Consider the following 19,318-nt stretch of genomic DNA (forward strand, 5'->3'; position numbering starts at 1 on the left):
AGTGTCAATGTATACATTTAGCCCTAAACGCGTTGTGCCCCTTTCAAGATATTTTTCCAAACCGTCAAATATGTACTTCATTTTTTGTTTGACAGCCCCGTGTCCTGGTACCAACATATTGTGAATGTTTCCATCCAGCGCAGACTATAAAGGAAAAAAATAAAAATACTTTGAGGACAAATCTGGAGTCCTCTTACATGCAATACGCATAACACATTGAGACCATTAAATGATTCAATATCTGAGAAATTCTTGCTTTTCTTTTGTACATTGCTGTAATTATGTACTATTATACTATATCCTCTGTCCGACCATCTGAAATCAAAGAGATTTATGTGTGAATAAAACCCAATAGTATAAAATCCTTGAGGACGCCGTCTTCTGTGATGTGATTTCTGTATCTTGGTGCCATGGCGCTAATCAGCCTCTAATTTTAGAGACATCATCAAACGATCTGCTTTTGCAGTGAGAATAACACGCTATTGTTTAATCCATCACCATCTACTCTTATATTTCCATTGTACATAAGTAATTATTACTTATTTTTCTCTCAGTGATAGAGTGCATAATTAATATATTGTCTTAAGGAGCATTGTGTTTATTTGATTATTAATGGTCATGATTAATGGCAATTAATTAGTACGAATCGATTACTACAATGAAACAAAGAATATTAATCATATTAAGAAATATGAATGACTTTTATTTGGCGAAGAAAAGACAACATGCCAGAAATGTAAGAAATGTGTTCACCCTTTTAGTGTGTGATACGTTTTAATAGAAAAAAATATATAAACATTGAAATATATTTCCTCCAAAAGTCAAATCTGAAAATGTTGATCAAATCCATACTAAAAAATAATAAACTAAGTAAACTACATGATTTTCTTTAATTTTCCTTCCTTTAAGACTGAACACTTGGTGTGAATGTGTCGTTTTCCACTTCCGGGTTTACGCTCGCCTTCGATCTAAAACACTTACGTTCTTTTCTCTGAGTTACTATATTTGGGGTTTTTCTTGGTCACTTGAGGTGGTGGAGATATTTTTCCACCCGAGTTCATCCATATCCGTATCGACCACAGCTCACTGCACTGGTTTATCAAATTCACCGCGGCCGCCTTTCCCTTCTGGCTTCCCTTCCCGATCTTTGCATCGTTGCCGGGAAAGGCGGACCCCGCCACCAACCGGGGGGGCCCAGCATATAGAGGAACACATACATAGCACAAAGCCAAGTCAATTGCTGTTTCTGAAAAAGTGTCAATTAAAGGGAAGTATCAAACGTCTGATTTTTATTTATTTATTTTTTACCAAATAACCTTACAGATTACCACTTTAATGGTCCGCAGGAACAGCCCTATTTATATGTCTCATTTTCAAAGTGTTTGATGCGGAATCCGAGACTTGTCCACGGCAGCCATTCTTCATTAAATATCACCTTACACCTTATTTGCTTACACTGCGATGGAAACAAACCATCCCGCCCACGTCAAAACAGCTAACATGTTTGTGCTATGGTTGACAAATGATTGTATTGTATGATGGTTGGACCATCGTAGAAACAACACTCGTCAACTTATTCAAACTTTAATTGCAAGAGGTGTGAAAGGCCTATTCTCTTTTGTGGTCAAAATAGGCCGACGCATCAAAATGGGGTGCGAAGTGCTTATAGACTTAAAACCGTAAAGATGTTAATATTATGTATAAAAGTTCATCGCCCCAAATTAGGCAAAGTCACCTAGTCACCTAGGCTGAAACCAGGATGTTACCCAGCCTTTTAGTGATGATAAAAACTCAAATTTAGGTAAAATCCGTCCGACATAATTCAAGGGATAAATATCACCTCACTCAGACTGTTTGCTTATACTGCGGTGGAAACAAACTATCCTGCCCACGTCAAAACAGCGTGTCTTGTTTGTGCTACAGTTGACTAATTATTGTCGGCGCATAGAACCGACACTGTCAATTTATTTCTTTTTGCGTCATTCGGTTTTGAATTGTTAGTGTACAGCGGCGGCGTGGACTAAATCAAAATCCAAATGTCACATCTCAAAGGTCAGTGCGCTGCAGATACTGGGTGTATCAAATATCCTGGGCGAGAACAAAAAAAACGCGCCGAGTCGGTTGAGCCTCTTTGACCGCACGCACGGGGTTGAGAGGCAGAAACGAGTCACCTCTAAATGGATCACCATGCAAATACGGCCCCACAAATAAGTCAGACCTAAGCCTGTGGGGCGATAGAAGCTGTTCACTGTGACGGGAAACGGGGGAAGCGGGGCAGACCACAACCTGACCCACACATTACTTTACACGACATCTGTATTCACCCTTGTGATTGATTTCAGAGGGGTTCTGATCAAATAGTAGTATCCCGGTGCAGTTATTTTGTGTACTGCGTATTCGCTCGCTTGGTAATGGCGTCCTTTAAAATGTTGTTTTGGATCTGACGGTGTAAAAGTGGAGGTTCGGGCCTCCAACCCCAACTCCTCTCGTCATGGTATTACAGTTATAGGATTTCAATCTCTGTAACGTCTGATTAACATTGATCAATATAGTCACAATATAGAGAATGTGGTGAACATGTATGTACAATTTTATTACAAATATTAACATGCAAAAATACAAAAAAAAAGGCATTTCAATACAAAAGTCGTAGCAAAAAGATACTGCATGGTATAAATGTGTGCAGACAGGAAGTGAAAGTAAACATGTTTGCCCTTTTTAGACATAGCGTAAAATACTGTAACAGGTCAGAGCTTTGCCAAAAGACAGCAGTTGGCTTAAAAAACAAAGTGTGAATCTTTGGTGAGGAACGTGGTGTACGCACACACATTGGGAGCAGAAGGCGTCGGATGCCCCGAGAAGGCACGGTGGGGGCTTCACGCCTCCGGCACCGCAACCACCCTCTTATCTCCTTGAGCCAAGGCCGCGTCCCATTACTCACAGTGTCTGAGAACATGGAAGGCACCTTTTACGCTGCCAAAAAAAGAGGAACTACGCGCTGTGTGTTCCACCTCACCCCGGTCGCTGTGTCTCCACGTGCAGCCCAAACGTGTGACACTTCACCGTCACCACAGTGTGGAAAAACACGTCGCAGCACATGTAAATACTTACGGTAAAAACCCACACGTTTTAGCATTAGATTAAATAAAGCAACTCCACGTGATTATACATAAACCAGGTAATGCACAGCGACAGTGTAAGCTTTATTATCAAAGGCAAAACCCCAAATAGTGAATCTAAAACCATCCAATCTCAAACATTCAGCATCCACTTCAAGATGTTCTGGTTTATTGTTATGTTTCAATTTAAAGGTAGCGTACAACTATCCTTAAGAGGTTTGTAATTCAATAGGTCTTTTTTTTTTATCTCTTTGATATGTTGCTTTTGCTAAAATAATTTGATAATAAAGCTATTTTATGGAAACGTAATTAATAATAGTTAACTGGTTTTAGCATCTACCAAAAAAATTTCACAGCATAAGTAAAAACTAATCCAAAATCCAATCACTGGCTTTGACACAAGTAATAGCTACAATTTGAAGATGTATTCATATGTAAGTAAATAACAACTCAAATTATTGCATATTCAATTTGAGGCCCTGATCTGATCTCTACAGAACAATTAAAAGAAGCACAAATTGCATTGATGGAGAAGAATAAATAAAAATGACTGAGCAACAGATAATCCTGATCAATATGGCTGTTTACCTGTATGATCTGGCCTTACATGACATGTAGCCATAGTCACAGTTATATTTCCCTGCTAAACATCTATTATGCATTAGTGCGGCGGGATTGAACTCCTTTGGGGCCTTGTTTCTAAACTTGTTGATCATTGACCTTCTTCTACACCCGGTCAGGGCCTGTATATCAACCTAAACCAAAATTGAGTAGGTTTGGAAATTCTGAGCATGTTACAAAGAATTTCACTTTTAAAATTGCCGCTTGTGTTAAATTAACCAAAACCAGTCAAAGTGTGTTATATTCCATAATAAAATACTGTATTTTGCATCATTAAATATATTTTGTCGGTATGGCTTAGGTCTTGATTTGAGAGTTGTTTTTTTTTATCTATCAACATGAGTAAAAAATCACTGGAATAAATAAAAAAAGGGATAATTCTGAATATATAGATAAGATAGCAATATAGAAAATCACACACTCATAAAAAAAGTATTTGTATACAAATTGCATGACTTGAAAAACGACACAAGAAACTTCACTAAGGTCACTGTGAGTGTGCCGTGTCCAGGTTAAGTTTGTCTCCATTTTGCTCCCCTGTTTCATCCTCCCAGTGATGGTTCTCCGAACTATCAGTTCCGATGTCGTCTCCTACCTCAAGCTCCATACGGGCCTCGGGGAGGACCTCGGAGGAGGATGTGGGAGGCCTGGGTGGCTCGTCTGGGAGGTCCGCCAGGGAGGGGTCCAGACGGAGGTCCGTCGGGGAGGCCTCCCCGAGGCCGTCCGGACCACCGTCCAAACTGGAGTCACTGAGGAAGGAGTGAGGGGTCTCGTCGGGCAAGCGGCCCCCAAGACTGCTGGCCGCCCCTGGGGTGAGGGGCATCTCTTCGGGGTCCTGGTCTGGATCCTGGTCCTTGCTGCAGTACGCGTAGCGGTGGTTCATGTGCTGGGAATAGGAGCCGGAGTGGGAGAAGCGCTTGCCACACTTATCACATTGGTAGGGTTTCTCTCCAGAGTGTAGACGGCTGTGTTCTATCAGGTGGTGCTTGTGCTTAAAAGCCTTATTGCAGATCTTGCATTCGTGTGGACGTTTGCCTGCAATAAATAAACATAAAAAAAACTTTATATTAACCTTTAAAAAAATGCGGGATTTACGGGCATTTTATTGGAAGCTATTACATCACTCTAAAATTAACTGAACTGTTATTAGATTTTTTTTATCACTCCTATTAAACATGCAGGCTGGTCTGTCTGGGGTTCCTAAGCCCGGGTGCTGCAGCTTCTCACTTGACACAACTGAGCAAATTCAACCCACTTTTTTTTCCCCTTTAAAAATAATCCCCTATTGTGGGTGAATTACAGACCTGTGTGCTCGTATTTGTGTCGAAGCAGAGAGCTGCTCTTCTGGAAGGTTTTTTCACAGATGTCACAGGCGTACAGTCCTTCCTCTGTCTTCTTCAGTCTCTTCCGACCTGGCCCCCCTTCCCCTTCTGCCCCTTCGTCCATGAGAGAGAGGTAATCCAGACCTCCACGACTTAAAGCTTCATTCTTGGTAGTAAACAGGACAATAATGTAATCAACACATTTTCTATATCCTATGGAATTGGAAAAAAAATGAATCTTTAAATGGTGATGTTCTTGATGTTATTCATTGATGTTCTTACCATCAGAGCGTGTCTGTCCTGGTGAATCTTCTTCAGCAAGGCCTCCGTATCTGTCTCCATGATATAGGCCATTGAGGAGAGGAACTCTGGACTGTTTGAGGGCTGGCTCATTGGAAAAGACGGGATGCCATCATGCCCCGATATCCCGAGGCCAGCCTGGGCCATCGGATTGAGGATAGGAAAGCCATTGTACATGGAAGCTCCAAACATAGGCGCTCCTGCCCCGCTGTAGAGTGGGTGTTGGTGAAGGGGAAAGTGGCTTGGACCCAGTCTCCTGAGTTGCTGGTTCTCTAGATTTCTCTTATCCCCTCTGGCCTGAGTACCGTTTACATTTTTATTCTCCCCGTCTTTGCCCGAAGGTTGCCTCGGCAGAGAGAGGTCCAGAGGCTCATTCTGTGCGTTGGCAGACCAGGCCCTGTTGTGGTGTGCCGTCTGGTTCTTACGGGGGGAATGTTCGACAGGATCGTTGGAGAGATTAAGGCACGGAGGAGAACCAAATCCAGAAGGAACTCTCCTTCTGGCTTTAGGCGACGTCAGCTCTGCGGACGGGCTGATAGGTTGGCTGGGGCTACCGCTTTCCTGGTTGGACCAATAAGGTTGAGATGTTAGGATTTCAGGGCGAGACTGTGTGGGCGAGTGCAGTGCGACCAGAAGTTGCTGTGGTACAGAGTGCCAGTTGAGCTTCTGCATTGGTGAATTGTCTTCATAGAGGCCTTTGGTGACGGCGCTCGCTTTAGTATAGTCTGCTGGTTGGAAGGCAAGAGGGGGAGATGAGTAGCCTTTGCTGTGAGGACCTTTAGGCAGCTCCACTGCCTCTCTGTTCATCTTACAGAGGTAGCGCTCGTGCTGGAGAAGGACCGCAGCGTTGGGGAAAAGCTGGGAACACCAGCGACACATCACACCCAGGACGCCTCTGTCCCCTTCGACCGACTTCAACCTCTCCGTTCCAGCCCTCCCGTCTGGTGAGGCAGTCTTGCCCAGCCCTCTTCCGTTGTCCGTCCCTCTCCGTTCCCCCGACCGCGCTTCTCCGACCCTCTCCTCCTCTCTCCTCACCTCCCTGTGAAGCATCTCCTGAAGCACCTGCTCAAACTTGGCGCCGGAGTGAAGGTAAGGCAGCAGGGTGGTGCCTTTGAACACGCTGGCCTTCAGGGAGAGCTCGGCCGTGGGGTCCCACAGCCCGGCCAGGTCGGAAACTCTGGGAAATGCCATGAAGGTCTGGTGGTTTCCCTGCGGGGAGAGTTGGTGAGGATCCTCCGGCACTCGGCCCAGACCCCCGACACTCTCCGGAGTCTTAGCAGAGAATGGGGAGCTCTTGCCGTTGGTGTTCTTCCCCCCGCCGGCAGGGGGAGATGTAGGGAAGGAGTGGTGGTAGGAACCATGGTTGTGCCCGTTAAAGACACCTGCGGCTCCCGCGCCACTTCCTCCTCCACTCATGCACTTTTTGCTGCTGAGGTGAGAGCTATACGACCCCGAGTGAGAGAAACGCTTCTTGCAGTTGGAACACTCGTATGGTTTCTCACCTAAACAGACAGTAACAGGGTCAAACTAGGGCTGCAGCAGTTAAACATAAAAACGGTTAGTGTGATCCTTTTTTGTTATATTTGTGAATCATTTTAGAAGCTTTTCTTTCTGCACAATACATTCATTTACCTATGATCCATACTATGGTACAATTGACATTATAAGTAAAGGTTAGGATGCAACAAAACAATGGAAAAATACAGATTTGTCATTCTGATGTTATTCTATCTTACCGCTGTGGATACGAAGATGTTCTTTGAGGTGGTGTTTGTACTTGAAGGCTTTCCCACACTGCAGGCATTTAAACTTTCTGCTTTCCATGCCCTGGTCCAAGGCGATAGAATTCTAGAATTTGAAAATAGGAGGATATACTACATTACAAAAAATATATAAAAAAATGCCACTACATTCAGTTCATGATGTTTGCAGGATTGTAAAAAGGAATAGTTATTCAATTGAAAACACCATTCCCATTCCCATTATTTCCATATTAGAATTCCCATTATGGGTCAAGGCACATAAACAAACACAACCCTTTGACAGCATAATAATAATATCTATGATTCATTTAACATGGTTTTTCCTCTTTCTTTTTTTTCCCCCCTCACCTTGTCCTGCACATGGTTGTGCAGTGCCAGGTGTCTCTCCATCTGCGCCCTATAGGTGGCAGTGTATCCACAGAGCGGGCAGACCATGTGGCCTGCGTCCCTGTCCTGGCAGTTTCTGATGTGCTCTCTGAGGGAGGCTCCTCTCTGGAGGCTCCTGTGGCAGAACGGACACGCCTGATGGCTCCTCGGTGCGTCCGGGAGCGCGCCTGTAACCGTTGTGTCCAGTTAGAGCTCAGTTTCTTTGGTTTGTTTTTCGCGTTTTTTAAGTCAGTCCACTTAATAGAGTAACAATTCATAGTCGTACAGCTGACATGAAGAAAAAGTGAGTAAACTATTGAGACTGTTTCATAAATCCATGTCACTGCCTATTTTTCAATTTCAATTGATTGTTTGGCCGTGACCCACATTGCACAAAACTGTTCAGTGAGTTTCTCATAAGTTCCCATTTCGTTCAAGACTAATGGATCACAGTGAAATGGAGTCATAAATACTGTGGAAATGGACATGTGTGATGGAGAAACCAGCAAGAATTACAGACAGCGTGTCCCTTGGTCGTACTCTATCAAAACGGCAAAATGTCTCCATTGCTTTTGGAAATTCCACACAGTTTCCATGCAGAACATTAAGACTCTTCTATGGAAGCAGGAAGCTTCTCTGTTGCTCGGCAAAATACACTGAGTACCGCGAGCACGTGGCGTTTGCGTATTTGATACTTGTCTTGAAGAAAGGTAAAGCCAAGCAGTTCCTTAAAAGCAGTTTCTTAACTCACAGAGTCCCTCAGGTGAGAGGTGCTGGGCCCCAGGAGACCAGATGGCCGGCGGAAGGTCATCGTGCCTGTTCCCATTTTGGGTCAGATGCTCCGGGAGACCGGCTGAGGTAGACGCCTTTCTCAGCTGGGCCAAGAATTCATAGTGGGCCAAGTCCTCTAAGGCACTCTGGGAGTCCAATGACTTATCTGGAGAAAGAATAGAGAGAGAGGGAATCGGCTATAATCTGCTGTCAAAAAAAAAAAAAACACAAAAAAAAAAAAAAAATCACAGGTTGTGCATTTAGCTGTCAAATGTTGTCACAAAAAGAAATGTTTTATTTTCAACCCAACTATGACTGGTGTGAATTATGACATCTGGGATCTCTCTAAATTGTTTAAATTCAATATAACTTATGTAAACTCAACATTTAAATGTTTACCTTGGATTTTTGAACAAAAATCTTAGTGCTGCCAAATTCTGATTCCACTGTGTGTGTGCGTGCGTGTGTGCGTGTGTGTGTGTGTGTGTGTGTGTGTGTGTGTGTGTGTGTGTGTGTGTGTGTGTGTGTGTGTGTGTGTGTGTGTGTGTGTGTGTGTGTGTGTGTGTGTGTGTGTGTGTGTGTGTGTGTGTGTGTGTGACCCTCATACTGCGTTGAACATCTTTGTACCCTCAGTCTCTAAAAAAGGTAAGTAGTTAAAAATGATTTTTTTTTTTTCACGTGAGAAGCCGCTTCCACCGCGGCTCATGCGAGTCATCTTTGCTTACAGCAGCGCCGCTCTGACCGAGATTTTTTCAAATGTTTGCAGATGTTGGCATATTTGGAGCTGTGTTTTAATGTGGGCACAGAGACGAGTCGGTGTGGTCGGCTCTTGTAAAAACTCGGCTTCGCCCTCATCAAGAGAGGCCAAATCAGACGAGGCGACGGGGCTAAATGACTGCCGGTCTTTGGTCTTTGATCTCTGCCCCGAAATAAAGAGGGGAAGCCTCACGCCGCCGACTTCTGATATCAGCACCGTAGCGTAGGATATAGTGACTTTGCGTAGGATGAGTTCCTTTGTCGTGCTCGATAGAAGGGGCCGTCGTCTCGCAAAGCGAAGAGGAAACGGGCTCCGCGTCGCCAGCCGCCGTTTAGGAGGTGGAGCTGCGGAGCTCCGAGCTGCTTCACCCGACTGCGGTGGAAGCGTCTTGCATCACGAGGCACGCTGTGAACATGTTTATATGCGGTATGATTCTAAAAAAAAATAAAATAAATAAAAAGCACTATCCAACACATCCAGAAAGTCCTTCCTTGAAGAACCTCTCCTGAACGTGGGCCCGGACGGCGACGGGCTCGGGCAACGGCCTCATCTTCAGCGCGGGAAGGGGCGTGACTTACTGCACATCTTCATCGTCTCCCGGTCTCCTTCCCCGTCCCGGGCAGACGCGGCGGTGTCTCCCCCTTCTCCCTCTCCCTCTTCCCCGGCCTCGGCTCTCTCCCACGGGGTCCGGCCGCGGGGGCTGTGGGTCCGTGCGGACTGGGCGGGGCTCCCGGGCTCCCCGGACCCCTCGCTGGGCGTCAGGCTCGCCTTGCCGGGGCTCCCCGGGCCGTCCTGCGGTGCCAAGCCCCACGCGCCCAACTCATCCTCCCCCTCGGAGCCACCGGGGGAACGCACCCCCTCGACGTCCACTGTGGAACAGAGAGTGACAGAGAGTGAGAAGTGAGGGATTACAAGAGTGCTTCAAAGTATTTGGCGCTGGGGCTAAATTCCATATATTTTCTTGCAAAACAGAAAACACACGCACGCACGCGCGCACGCACACACACACACACACACACACACACACACACATAATATGTTTAAGGAACTGAAACCAAAGCTGCCAAGAAAATGACACCAATTAAAAATATATATTTTCTTAAATCCTGGTATTTCTAACATCATATTTAACTTAAAGAACAACAACCGCCCCATGATTATGGATTTTTTTTGGTTAATTTCAGTTCGGCAGCAAGAGTATCCCATTACTTGTTTTTTTTTTTGTTTTTGTTCGAAAAATGCAACAAAATAGCCTTTATGTCATGGTGTACAATGTGTTTCTTATGTGGAGATATTTCACATGGTTTATGTGTGGGTTGATCTGCGGATTAGAATCAATACAAGGCAGATGTGCCTGTCGCATGCTCAACCTACACAACTGAGGGTATTCAACGCTCAAACAATGGGTTACTGCTTGAAATCATGATATTACAGAATTACCAGAAGAAAATGCTGCCGTGGAGCTGAACCTCCAGCAGATCAGATCACATCAGATCACATCAGATCAGATAGCAGACCTGAGATTAGTCCTGTTCAATATTAACCATTGAAAAAGCCCTTGAATTAATGTATTTTCAATTTTTTTTAACAATTTTAAATCTAAAGGGGTTGTCATTTAAGAGTGTAAAACACACTTAAATAAGTGTGTAAAAAATGATTTTATTGCAAAAAAAACATATATAAATACGTTATTGTTATATTATTTTAGCTTTTTTATTCTAAAGGTAGGTACTGCTGCTCAGATGTAAAGCGGAATTAACTAAAATGACTTGGGGAAAAAAATGTATTGGAGGAAAAAAAAATGACCAACAATGATTTTCGTTACCTCATTAATCGGCAGAAAGGTAATGGAAGAGTCATGTTATGACAATTTGGAAGGCACATTAAATTAAAGATAAGGAAAGGATAAAATAGCATGCCACTGCAAGTCAAAGCTTTACTGCTGAGTCCTTCTGGTCCAGACTCGGGCAGAATTTGGGGGGGGGGCATCACTTTTTCCCATGGCAAAGACAATAAATGACAATCACAAACACATGCCTGGGATTTTAACTGTAGGCTCTTATTTCCCAGGCTCTTTTGAGGACTCTCTGTTTCTTTCCCACTGATTGGCAAATATCTCATCACATCCAAATAATGACTATTATGGTCCGCACAGAGACTCCTCGGCCTTTCAAATAAAACGCTTGAAAAGCCTGGCGTTGGCTTTGGGGGGGGGGGGGGGGGGGGGGGGCGTCCACGCAACTGCCAAAATACGTCAAATACCGACTGTTCCTGTCGTGTTTGAACAATAAAACAATGTTTTTTTTGTGATTCGTTTGATATTCCAAAAAAAAAAAAAAGACAACTTTTATCTGTTTCGTTTTTCATTCAAAGGGACGAGAGCCTGCGGCAGGTTTTCGGTCGGGGTTGCCAAAAAAACCTGAAACTTAAAAAAATTATATATATTTATGTGAATTCACAATTTGGCGGTGTCAGACAGTGTCGCCAAACAGATTTATTCATTTTTACTGAGCACAGTAATCACTTGGTAATCATTTTGGTTTTTCGTCTCCTTTGCACTGTCAGTGATAAGCCCACAGCGGTACGATGGGACCGGGACGATTTGACTTTGATTTGACTTAAAATGACTGAACCCTCTCTCTACATGTCACTTTGATAAAGCCCAAAATTAGTTCTCCTTTCCGCACAGATACACACAAGCTGCCTCGCCTCTCTATCTCTCTCTCTCTCACACATACACACACACACACACACACACACACACACACACACAGTTGGTGACATTATGCAGCTTTTCAGCTATGACTATACAGGTGTAACTTGAAGGGCACATGGCGGTTTTGCGGGGGCGACGACGACGCACGGTTTGAAGACCCGTGTAAGCCTCTCCAACGCTCCAAAAACCCATCGGCAGGGTTTAAAGAACGAGACACTGACTAATGTCTGCTGAATATTTTGATATCATTATCCATTTGTATCGACTCATCCTTGGTTTGATGGCGGCCTTGTCAAAACGGAAAAAAAAAACAAAAAAAACGCAGCCAGACGCGTTGCGATCGTGCGATCTGACGCTGTCTCGTGTGGGCGGGGAGGGAGGGAGGTGAGAGAGAGAGAGAGAGAGCGAGAGAGCAAAGAACTTTTTTTTTTTTTTATGAGAAAATTAAATTGGTCATCAAATCCGCTTCCACCAAACGGGGCAGCTATGATATTATATGATGTTTTTGAGGTGGACCCCTCAGCCCCGAGGGGATTTCTGTATGATAGGACATACCGCCGGGCCCCCGAGAGGAGAACAATCTGGTCCAGATTAGCGTGAAATTGGCTCTAATTTTCCCTTTCATGACAGTGAGTGACACAGGGCCTGTGTGCGCTGTCATTAAAGCAGCACGGCGCACGGATGGCTTTCATTATTGGGCCTGTTGATTTATTTATTTGGATAGCGAGTACATTCTTCACAAAGGCTTTTATTTAAGCGAATCTTTGAACGGTGCAGAGGATTTTTTCACGTGTGCGCGCGCGGGAGCGCGCGTGCGTGTGTGGTCCCGAGATGCTGTTTCTTTCACATGTACTTGTGTCGAGGTACCAAGGAGGTCTGGGATTGATAACTGCGTCAAAAACACATATCTGTTTTATGAGCGGGTAACGTGTTTGCAGACGCCGAAGACAGAAAAGAGCCGAACAACTGCTAATTTGCATGGGCTGTAGCTGGTGTTTGTGTGTGTGTGTGTGTGTGTGCGTGTGTGTGTGTGTCTGTGTGTGTCTGTGTGCGTGTGTGGGAAGAACGTGAGTCATACCCAGAGAGCGCTAACTGAAGTGTGCTGCATCATGCTTGACAGCGGCGGCGATGGCGCTTTGCCCTCTCGGGATTTGAGAGTTTCTCTCGTCGACTGACAACAACACCATCCAGCGTGGAAATATCGCCGCTTTCATATTTGTCTTTGCTGCACCACGGCCCAGGCCCCGGTCCCGCAAAGTCGAAATCAGACACGTGTTTCTCTCGCAAAGCGTTACTTCCAAAGTGCCAAGCCGCTTATTCGGCGAAAAAGCGCCCCGTAACTGATCGTCAACACAAAGAAACAAAAACGTGGTAAGATATATAGATGTAAGAAATACAGATGTTAGATATGTGAAGAGAGTTTCCAGGAAACACCGACGACACCAAAACGCCAAAAAAAACAAAAACGAATTCCAGAGATCAATAAAAGACGTCCTCCACGCGGCCATTTGGTCCTTTAAAGAGCACCAAGGCCAAATCCAGAAATCCAGCAACCATCTACATTGCAGTTTATTTTACCGTGCACACATGCAACCGTGTATTTACTTTGTGATTATGTGGTAAAATACTAAGTACACAATAATTACCTTGGAAGTACCTTGTTTGTTTCGTTTGGGTTTTCTTAAATTTAAACATGCAAAACTCGGGCCTGTTTGATGCATAATTGTTACCATTTCTCTTTTAAAAATATTTGGGAAATAAATCCTGGACTGCAATTATGAGATATTGTTTTGCTGAATATTATGATGTTGTTTGTTATGGATTTTATTATTTATTATGTCATGTATTATTATTATTATTATTATTATTATTATTATTATTGTCAACGGGGTGTCGCACACAGAAGGCGCGTACACTCTACTGCTGTTGTTCATTTTATTCTTATTCTCATGATTAGGGTTGGAACTCTTGTTTTTGCTCGGATTCATACTCCTCTGGACGCTATCGCATGTAGCTGTGACATGGTAATGTCTGTCGCTCGGGAAACCCGTCGAACCCAGGGACACGAATGAATAAGATTTGTATTCGGGGCTGTCCACACATGCTGTGTGATCAACTGATCGCATTATATCTGTGGGCGTAATTAGTGAAAAAAATGAGCAAAGGTTCCGGGGGGAAGGGGTGAAGCGGGGCATCATCATCCAGTTTCGTAAAGGGACAGTGCAGGCTTATCCCGGTATAGATTATTAAAACATAAATTATATCTTTTCACATTCATCTGGATTTCCAGTGACATTTCGAACAAAGACAAGCGGTGAAGCTCTGAAATGTTTGGCAGGAGTTTCTCTGAAGGAAAGGTACCGGAAGTACCAGGGCAAAGGGATCGGCAGCGTTAGAGCGGAGTACTTTGTGACATCATCATCCAACATGGTATATACAATAATGTGGAGGTTGGACTCTGAATGTTCAGAACCGGCTCGAATCTTAGTCTGGATGGACACACAGACGCTGTGATGTCATATAATTAGTACAATTGCTGCGACTAAACTGGACCCCTTGCATTGCTGCCTGCAGCTATAATAATAATAATAATAATAATAATAATAATAACAAAAACAACAAAAACAATAACAACAACAACAATAATAATAATATATTATTATTATTATTATTATTATTATTATTATTATTATTATTATTATTATTATAAGATGTGTATACCCTTTTTGTCATCTTTATTATTGTTAATAATTATTCTGCCACATTTTCTAATTCGCCATGTTCCGCCTGGTCGCCTTTTTTAACTCCACAATTTCGCACATTTTTGGATGTGGATCCCAATGATCAAAAACCTCAAAATTTCGTCCAAACACAACTATTCAACGACCAGAGTCCTCGCTGCTTAATCGCCCTCCGTTTGACAATTACTCCGTTTACATTTCACAACAAAACTTCTATTTTCTTCAAACGTTGCAAAGACCTCCTCATGCCCTCAGTAACCCTCGTGATCTCCTTTGGCGCACACCTCTACTTACCTCGCAAAATTCAGGAATCCAAATCCGAGCCCACAGTCCTCCGTGGTCTTCTCACTCTGAATGCAAAGGTGTTTGCATTCAGTGTTCCCTCCACAGGTAAAGGTCGTTGACATTTCCATGAACCAATCACACAACTGTTCCCTCCTTCGAACCCCGGCAGACACGATGTCTGGAACGGCATCAAAGCTCGGGCTTAACTTGAATAATGCAGCCAACATCCCCATTTAAGTATATATGTTATTACGGCCAAATTTAGCTTTTTATTAATTATTATTATGATAATTATATTAACCCCCGCCTCCAAATATGTTTGTTCAGCTTTTTCCATAGGCCATAAAATCAAGATTTCATTTTTAGGTTAGACCGACTCCACTACTAAGAACATTGTTGCTTCTTTTTTTTTCACAAACTGAAAACAATGCTCAAATTGCAATATGGTTGGTTTTAATTACTCAAACACACACACGTACGCAATAATATGCAGAAGTTCATATGCTTGAAACTATAAAGCTGTGTTTTCTGGATCGGGCCCATACAGCAAAGACCAGACACTCCTTGTAACTTTAAATGGACGTTATTATCTGTAAAATGTCGATTGCGTTCTTATTTCCTAAATAACTTCCTCCTCGTCAGCGCCGCGATCATAATAAAGATCTCTCCTGCCGTTCACTCTGCATCGCTTACAACACACGCGAAGCGCTGTTCAGATAAACGGATCGGGCAGACACACCTCTGCAGGACGCCACGAGCCCCTCACACCTCTTGAGGCCCTCATTGTCACCTGGACACATTCTAAAACACACACTGTGTCAAAAAAAATAGTAATTTGTAAAAAAAAAAAAAAAAAAAAGTCCAATAACACAACATCCAGGGCTATGTGTTCTAAACTGCACTAACCTCCACACCCAACATGTCACCTGTACTAAGAACCCAGCCACAACCTGCCCACTCATTTCCAATGAATGAACTATTGACACCTTCCAACCTCGGCAGACGCCGTCTGGAACTTTTCACAAGTTCACATCACAAATGCTAAATGCCATTTTTCACCGCTTGTCACTGCTAATTAATTCTGTGATAGTTCTGCGGGGTGCCTAATTGGCTTTACTATCATATTTCATGCAGTCAACATCCCGATTTATTATTTTGCTGCGGCCTTCGGTTTTTTATTTATTTATTTATTTTCTACATATGAACACCCTAAGAAAATGTCTGTTCAGGGCGAGCGTCGCTGTCACCATTGCTGTAATATTTTCATGAGGAACAATGATTTGTTTTTGGGGTTTTTTTTACACTGAGGTGTCACTTTGTTAAGGACGTAGAAAACTAATTTACATCTGCATTAAACAGAGATGCAATACACTTCACACTTAAACAATAAAATACTCAACAAACACAATTTTTAAGAAGTATAAATTCCTAAAAACTCTCACTGCAGCTTCACCACCAACCTGGAGGTAATTATAGCCACATAACACACAAGGTAACACGATTTACACATAACCCCCGCATTAAGGTGAATTAGAGGCATTTTACAGTGTGAAATAGTTTTTTCTGTTCAGCTGTAACTTTTTAGGATCCTCCCAATTTCACGTCAATCACTGCATTAAAAAAATAACTCTCCATTATCAAAATGAATAGTCATTCCCCCCCCACCATAATATTTCAAAATATTACAGAGGTTTTACCATTTTACACACGTCATGCTTGTTGTTAACATGTTCTAATAGTGTCGGTTGCATACGGTTAAAATAAACTTAATAGCCGCAGTTTTTGGACAAAGTCAGTCACCACATCAGGGTCACAGATGCCCACCCCGCCACACACACACACACACACAAACATGAAACAACAACAACATAAGCGCCCGCGCGCAGCTGTGTGTGTGTGTGTGTGTGTGTGTGTGTGTGTGTGTGTTTCCTTTTACAATACCTATTTATCCGTGTTCCTCCAAAGTGTGTTGGGTTAAAATATCACTAAGATGCAGAATACGATAGAACCAGATCCAAGGTGTGGGAGCCGCTGATTCAAAGCCGATATCTGCTTTTCATGAGTCAAATGAGTCGAAAGCCACCACAACAGTGAGAAAACACCTCCCACTTGTTCCTTCGTTTAATCAGACTTTCTCTCCGCCACGCAATTCTTTCTGACGCTCTATCGATCGATGCGGTGTGACCTACCCTCTTAAAAAAACACACACATCATCATCCTCATCATCATCATCATCATCATCATCATCAATAGAAACAAGACTAATGATCTCAACATGTACATATCGTGCACGATGCTGTGTCATCACACGATGCACCAAATACATAATGCACTGCCGTGACCTGGACATTCCACCGCATGTCTCAAGCTTTATGTATATCATATCATATTTCATATCTTATATATTCATATATTTTATCTGGAATTCTGAATAAAGATTGAAGCTAAATGTCATCAGACAGAAATTGCAACAATGCAATGTTTCCTGTAGTCGTACCGTGTTGCCGTGCGCAATATACATATATATATATAAACATACACACACACACACACACACACACAGATTTATTTATATATTGTACACACACACACACACACACACACATACATACATACATACATACATACATACATACATACATACATACATACATACATACATATATATATATATATATATATATATAACCAATGGTTAAGTCATAGTGTGAAGTCTGCATTCATTACAGTAGTAGCCTAATAAGTGTGTGTGTGTGTGTGTGTGTGTGTGTGTCTTAACTTACTGGCTGTGGGTTGCATATCATTATCAGATCACTAATAAGAGAGAGAGAGAGAGAGAGAGAGAGAGAGACAAAGAGAGATAGAGGGAGGGAGAGACTGACAAAGAGACTGATAGAAAAACATGCTCTTCATGAAAAAGAGAGAGATGGAAAGAGGAAGAGGTAAAGAAGTATACATTGAGATACATGATAAAAGAATGAGGTGTGTGTGTGTGTGTGTGTGTGTGTGTGTGTGTGTGTGTGTGTGTGTGTGTGTGTGTGTGTGTGTGTGTGTGTGTGTGTGTGTGTGTGTGTGTGTGTGTGTGTGTGAAACTGCACCTCCCACGCGTTAAAATGCAACGATACGACAGGGAAGGGGGGTCCCCGAGAACACGGGCACACACACGCACACACACACACACACACACTCACACAGGCACACATTTACAAAACTATGCAAACACAAAGACAAAAAAAACATCAATACACAAATTAAGAGTCAAACTGCACAAGAGAAAAACAGTTTGACCTACTATTGTACCAAGAATGATTAAAAAGACTCAGCAGAACAGAGTGTTTGTGCATGTGTGTGTGTGTGTGTGTGTGTGTGTGTGTGTGTGTGTGTGTGCGCGCGTGCGCGAGCATGAGTGTGTGTGTGTATTCTGAATGCAATGGCCCAGAAAAGTTTGCAACCAGTCACACATAGAAGTGTGCGTGTGTGCATGTAGTATTTGCGTGCGTGTACGCGTGCGTGCGTGTCGGTGTGTGTGTGTGTGTGTGTGTGTGTGTGTGTGTGTGTGTGTGTGCGAGAGAGAGAGTAATAGCATAGAATGGAGCAGAGGAAAGCTACAGACAGACAGTGACAGTGGGACAGCAGCTCCCCGCGTTTTGATTTCGACTCGGTCAAGAGGGAGCGTTCGTCGACGCAGCGACACCGGAAAAACAAAAAGTTGGAACTTGTGTTCAAAGCGAGAGTGAGTTCCATTTATCTCAGCCGTGGAGCCAACAGTCGAGCAGCCTCCATCTCAACTCGTCTATCTGTTCTGAACGGTGCATCTAAAGTCCTCTTCGCTCGCCCACTGAGGCATTTGATGTTTTTCTCCCAGCGTTGAGTCGGGATGGGTGTGACATAAAAAACCGATCCTCTTGCAGCAGACATCTCGAGGCCCGACCCAAAAAAGCCATTCATTGATAAAAAAAAAAAAAAATTTCAAAAGCCGGTTTGCAAACAAGTTTGTCCTATTAGTTTGACTGTTTGCTGGCGGTAGCTTCACTTTGATCCCCGAGACATCAGTGAGGGAGCTTTCCAAGTTGCCAAAATGGCTCCAGGCAATCGCTTGAAGACTCTGGCCTCGGCAAACTCCCAGGATTTCGTAAAAAGTGGGAACTGTAGGAGAGGACTTGGACATGTGAAAATAAATCCATATCAGTTCTCCCTAATTGGCAACTCCCTTTTTCTGTGTGTCACTGGCGGCTGCAGTGGACGGCTCCTTTTTGCCCAGCGGAGGCGGCGGCGGCGGCTTCAAAACACCACGAAATATAGAAGCAGCTTCTAACAAACTGATGCACAGCCGACACACACACGCGCACACACACACACACACACAACTATGCAACCTAATAACACACTGACAAACACTACACTTTGCGCATTGCGGTGCAAGTCTATTTAATTCAAACGAAACAAGATGGTACAACTTGTTGGCTGTAGTTTATGTCCTTATCTCACACCCCTGACACTGCCGCTGTCATTTGCATTATTATTATGATTATATTCCGTCATTGCATAACTTTCTGT

General features: G+C 43.4%; 1 protein-coding gene across 1 annotated transcript in view; it reads right to left on the reverse strand.

Moving 5' to 3' along the window:
* Positions 1-4,227: 4,227 nt before the first annotated feature.
* The window catches only part of LOC307230586 (zinc finger E-box-binding homeobox 2), a gene marked incomplete at both ends in the record, with an annotated part of 32,995 nt that continues 17,904 nt past the window's right edge, over positions 4,228-19,318 (reverse strand). Inside the window, 7 exons of the mRNA XM_080001022.1 lie at positions 4,228-4,775; positions 5,045-5,228; positions 5,345-6,864; positions 7,099-7,210; positions 7,474-7,679; positions 8,243-8,428; positions 9,598-9,888. Coding sequence (XP_079857148.1) covers positions 4,228-4,775; positions 5,045-5,228; positions 5,345-6,864; positions 7,099-7,210; positions 7,474-7,679; positions 8,243-8,428; positions 9,598-9,888 — 3,047 coding nt within the window. The remainder of the gene's footprint in view (positions 4,776-5,044; positions 5,229-5,344; positions 6,865-7,098; positions 7,211-7,473; positions 7,680-8,242; positions 8,429-9,597; positions 9,889-19,318) is intronic.

This window comes from Zeus faber (assembly GCF_960531495.2).
Source record: "Zeus faber genome assembly, chromosome: 5".
NCBI lineage: Eukaryota > Metazoa > Chordata > Actinopteri > Zeiformes > Zeidae > Zeus > Zeus faber.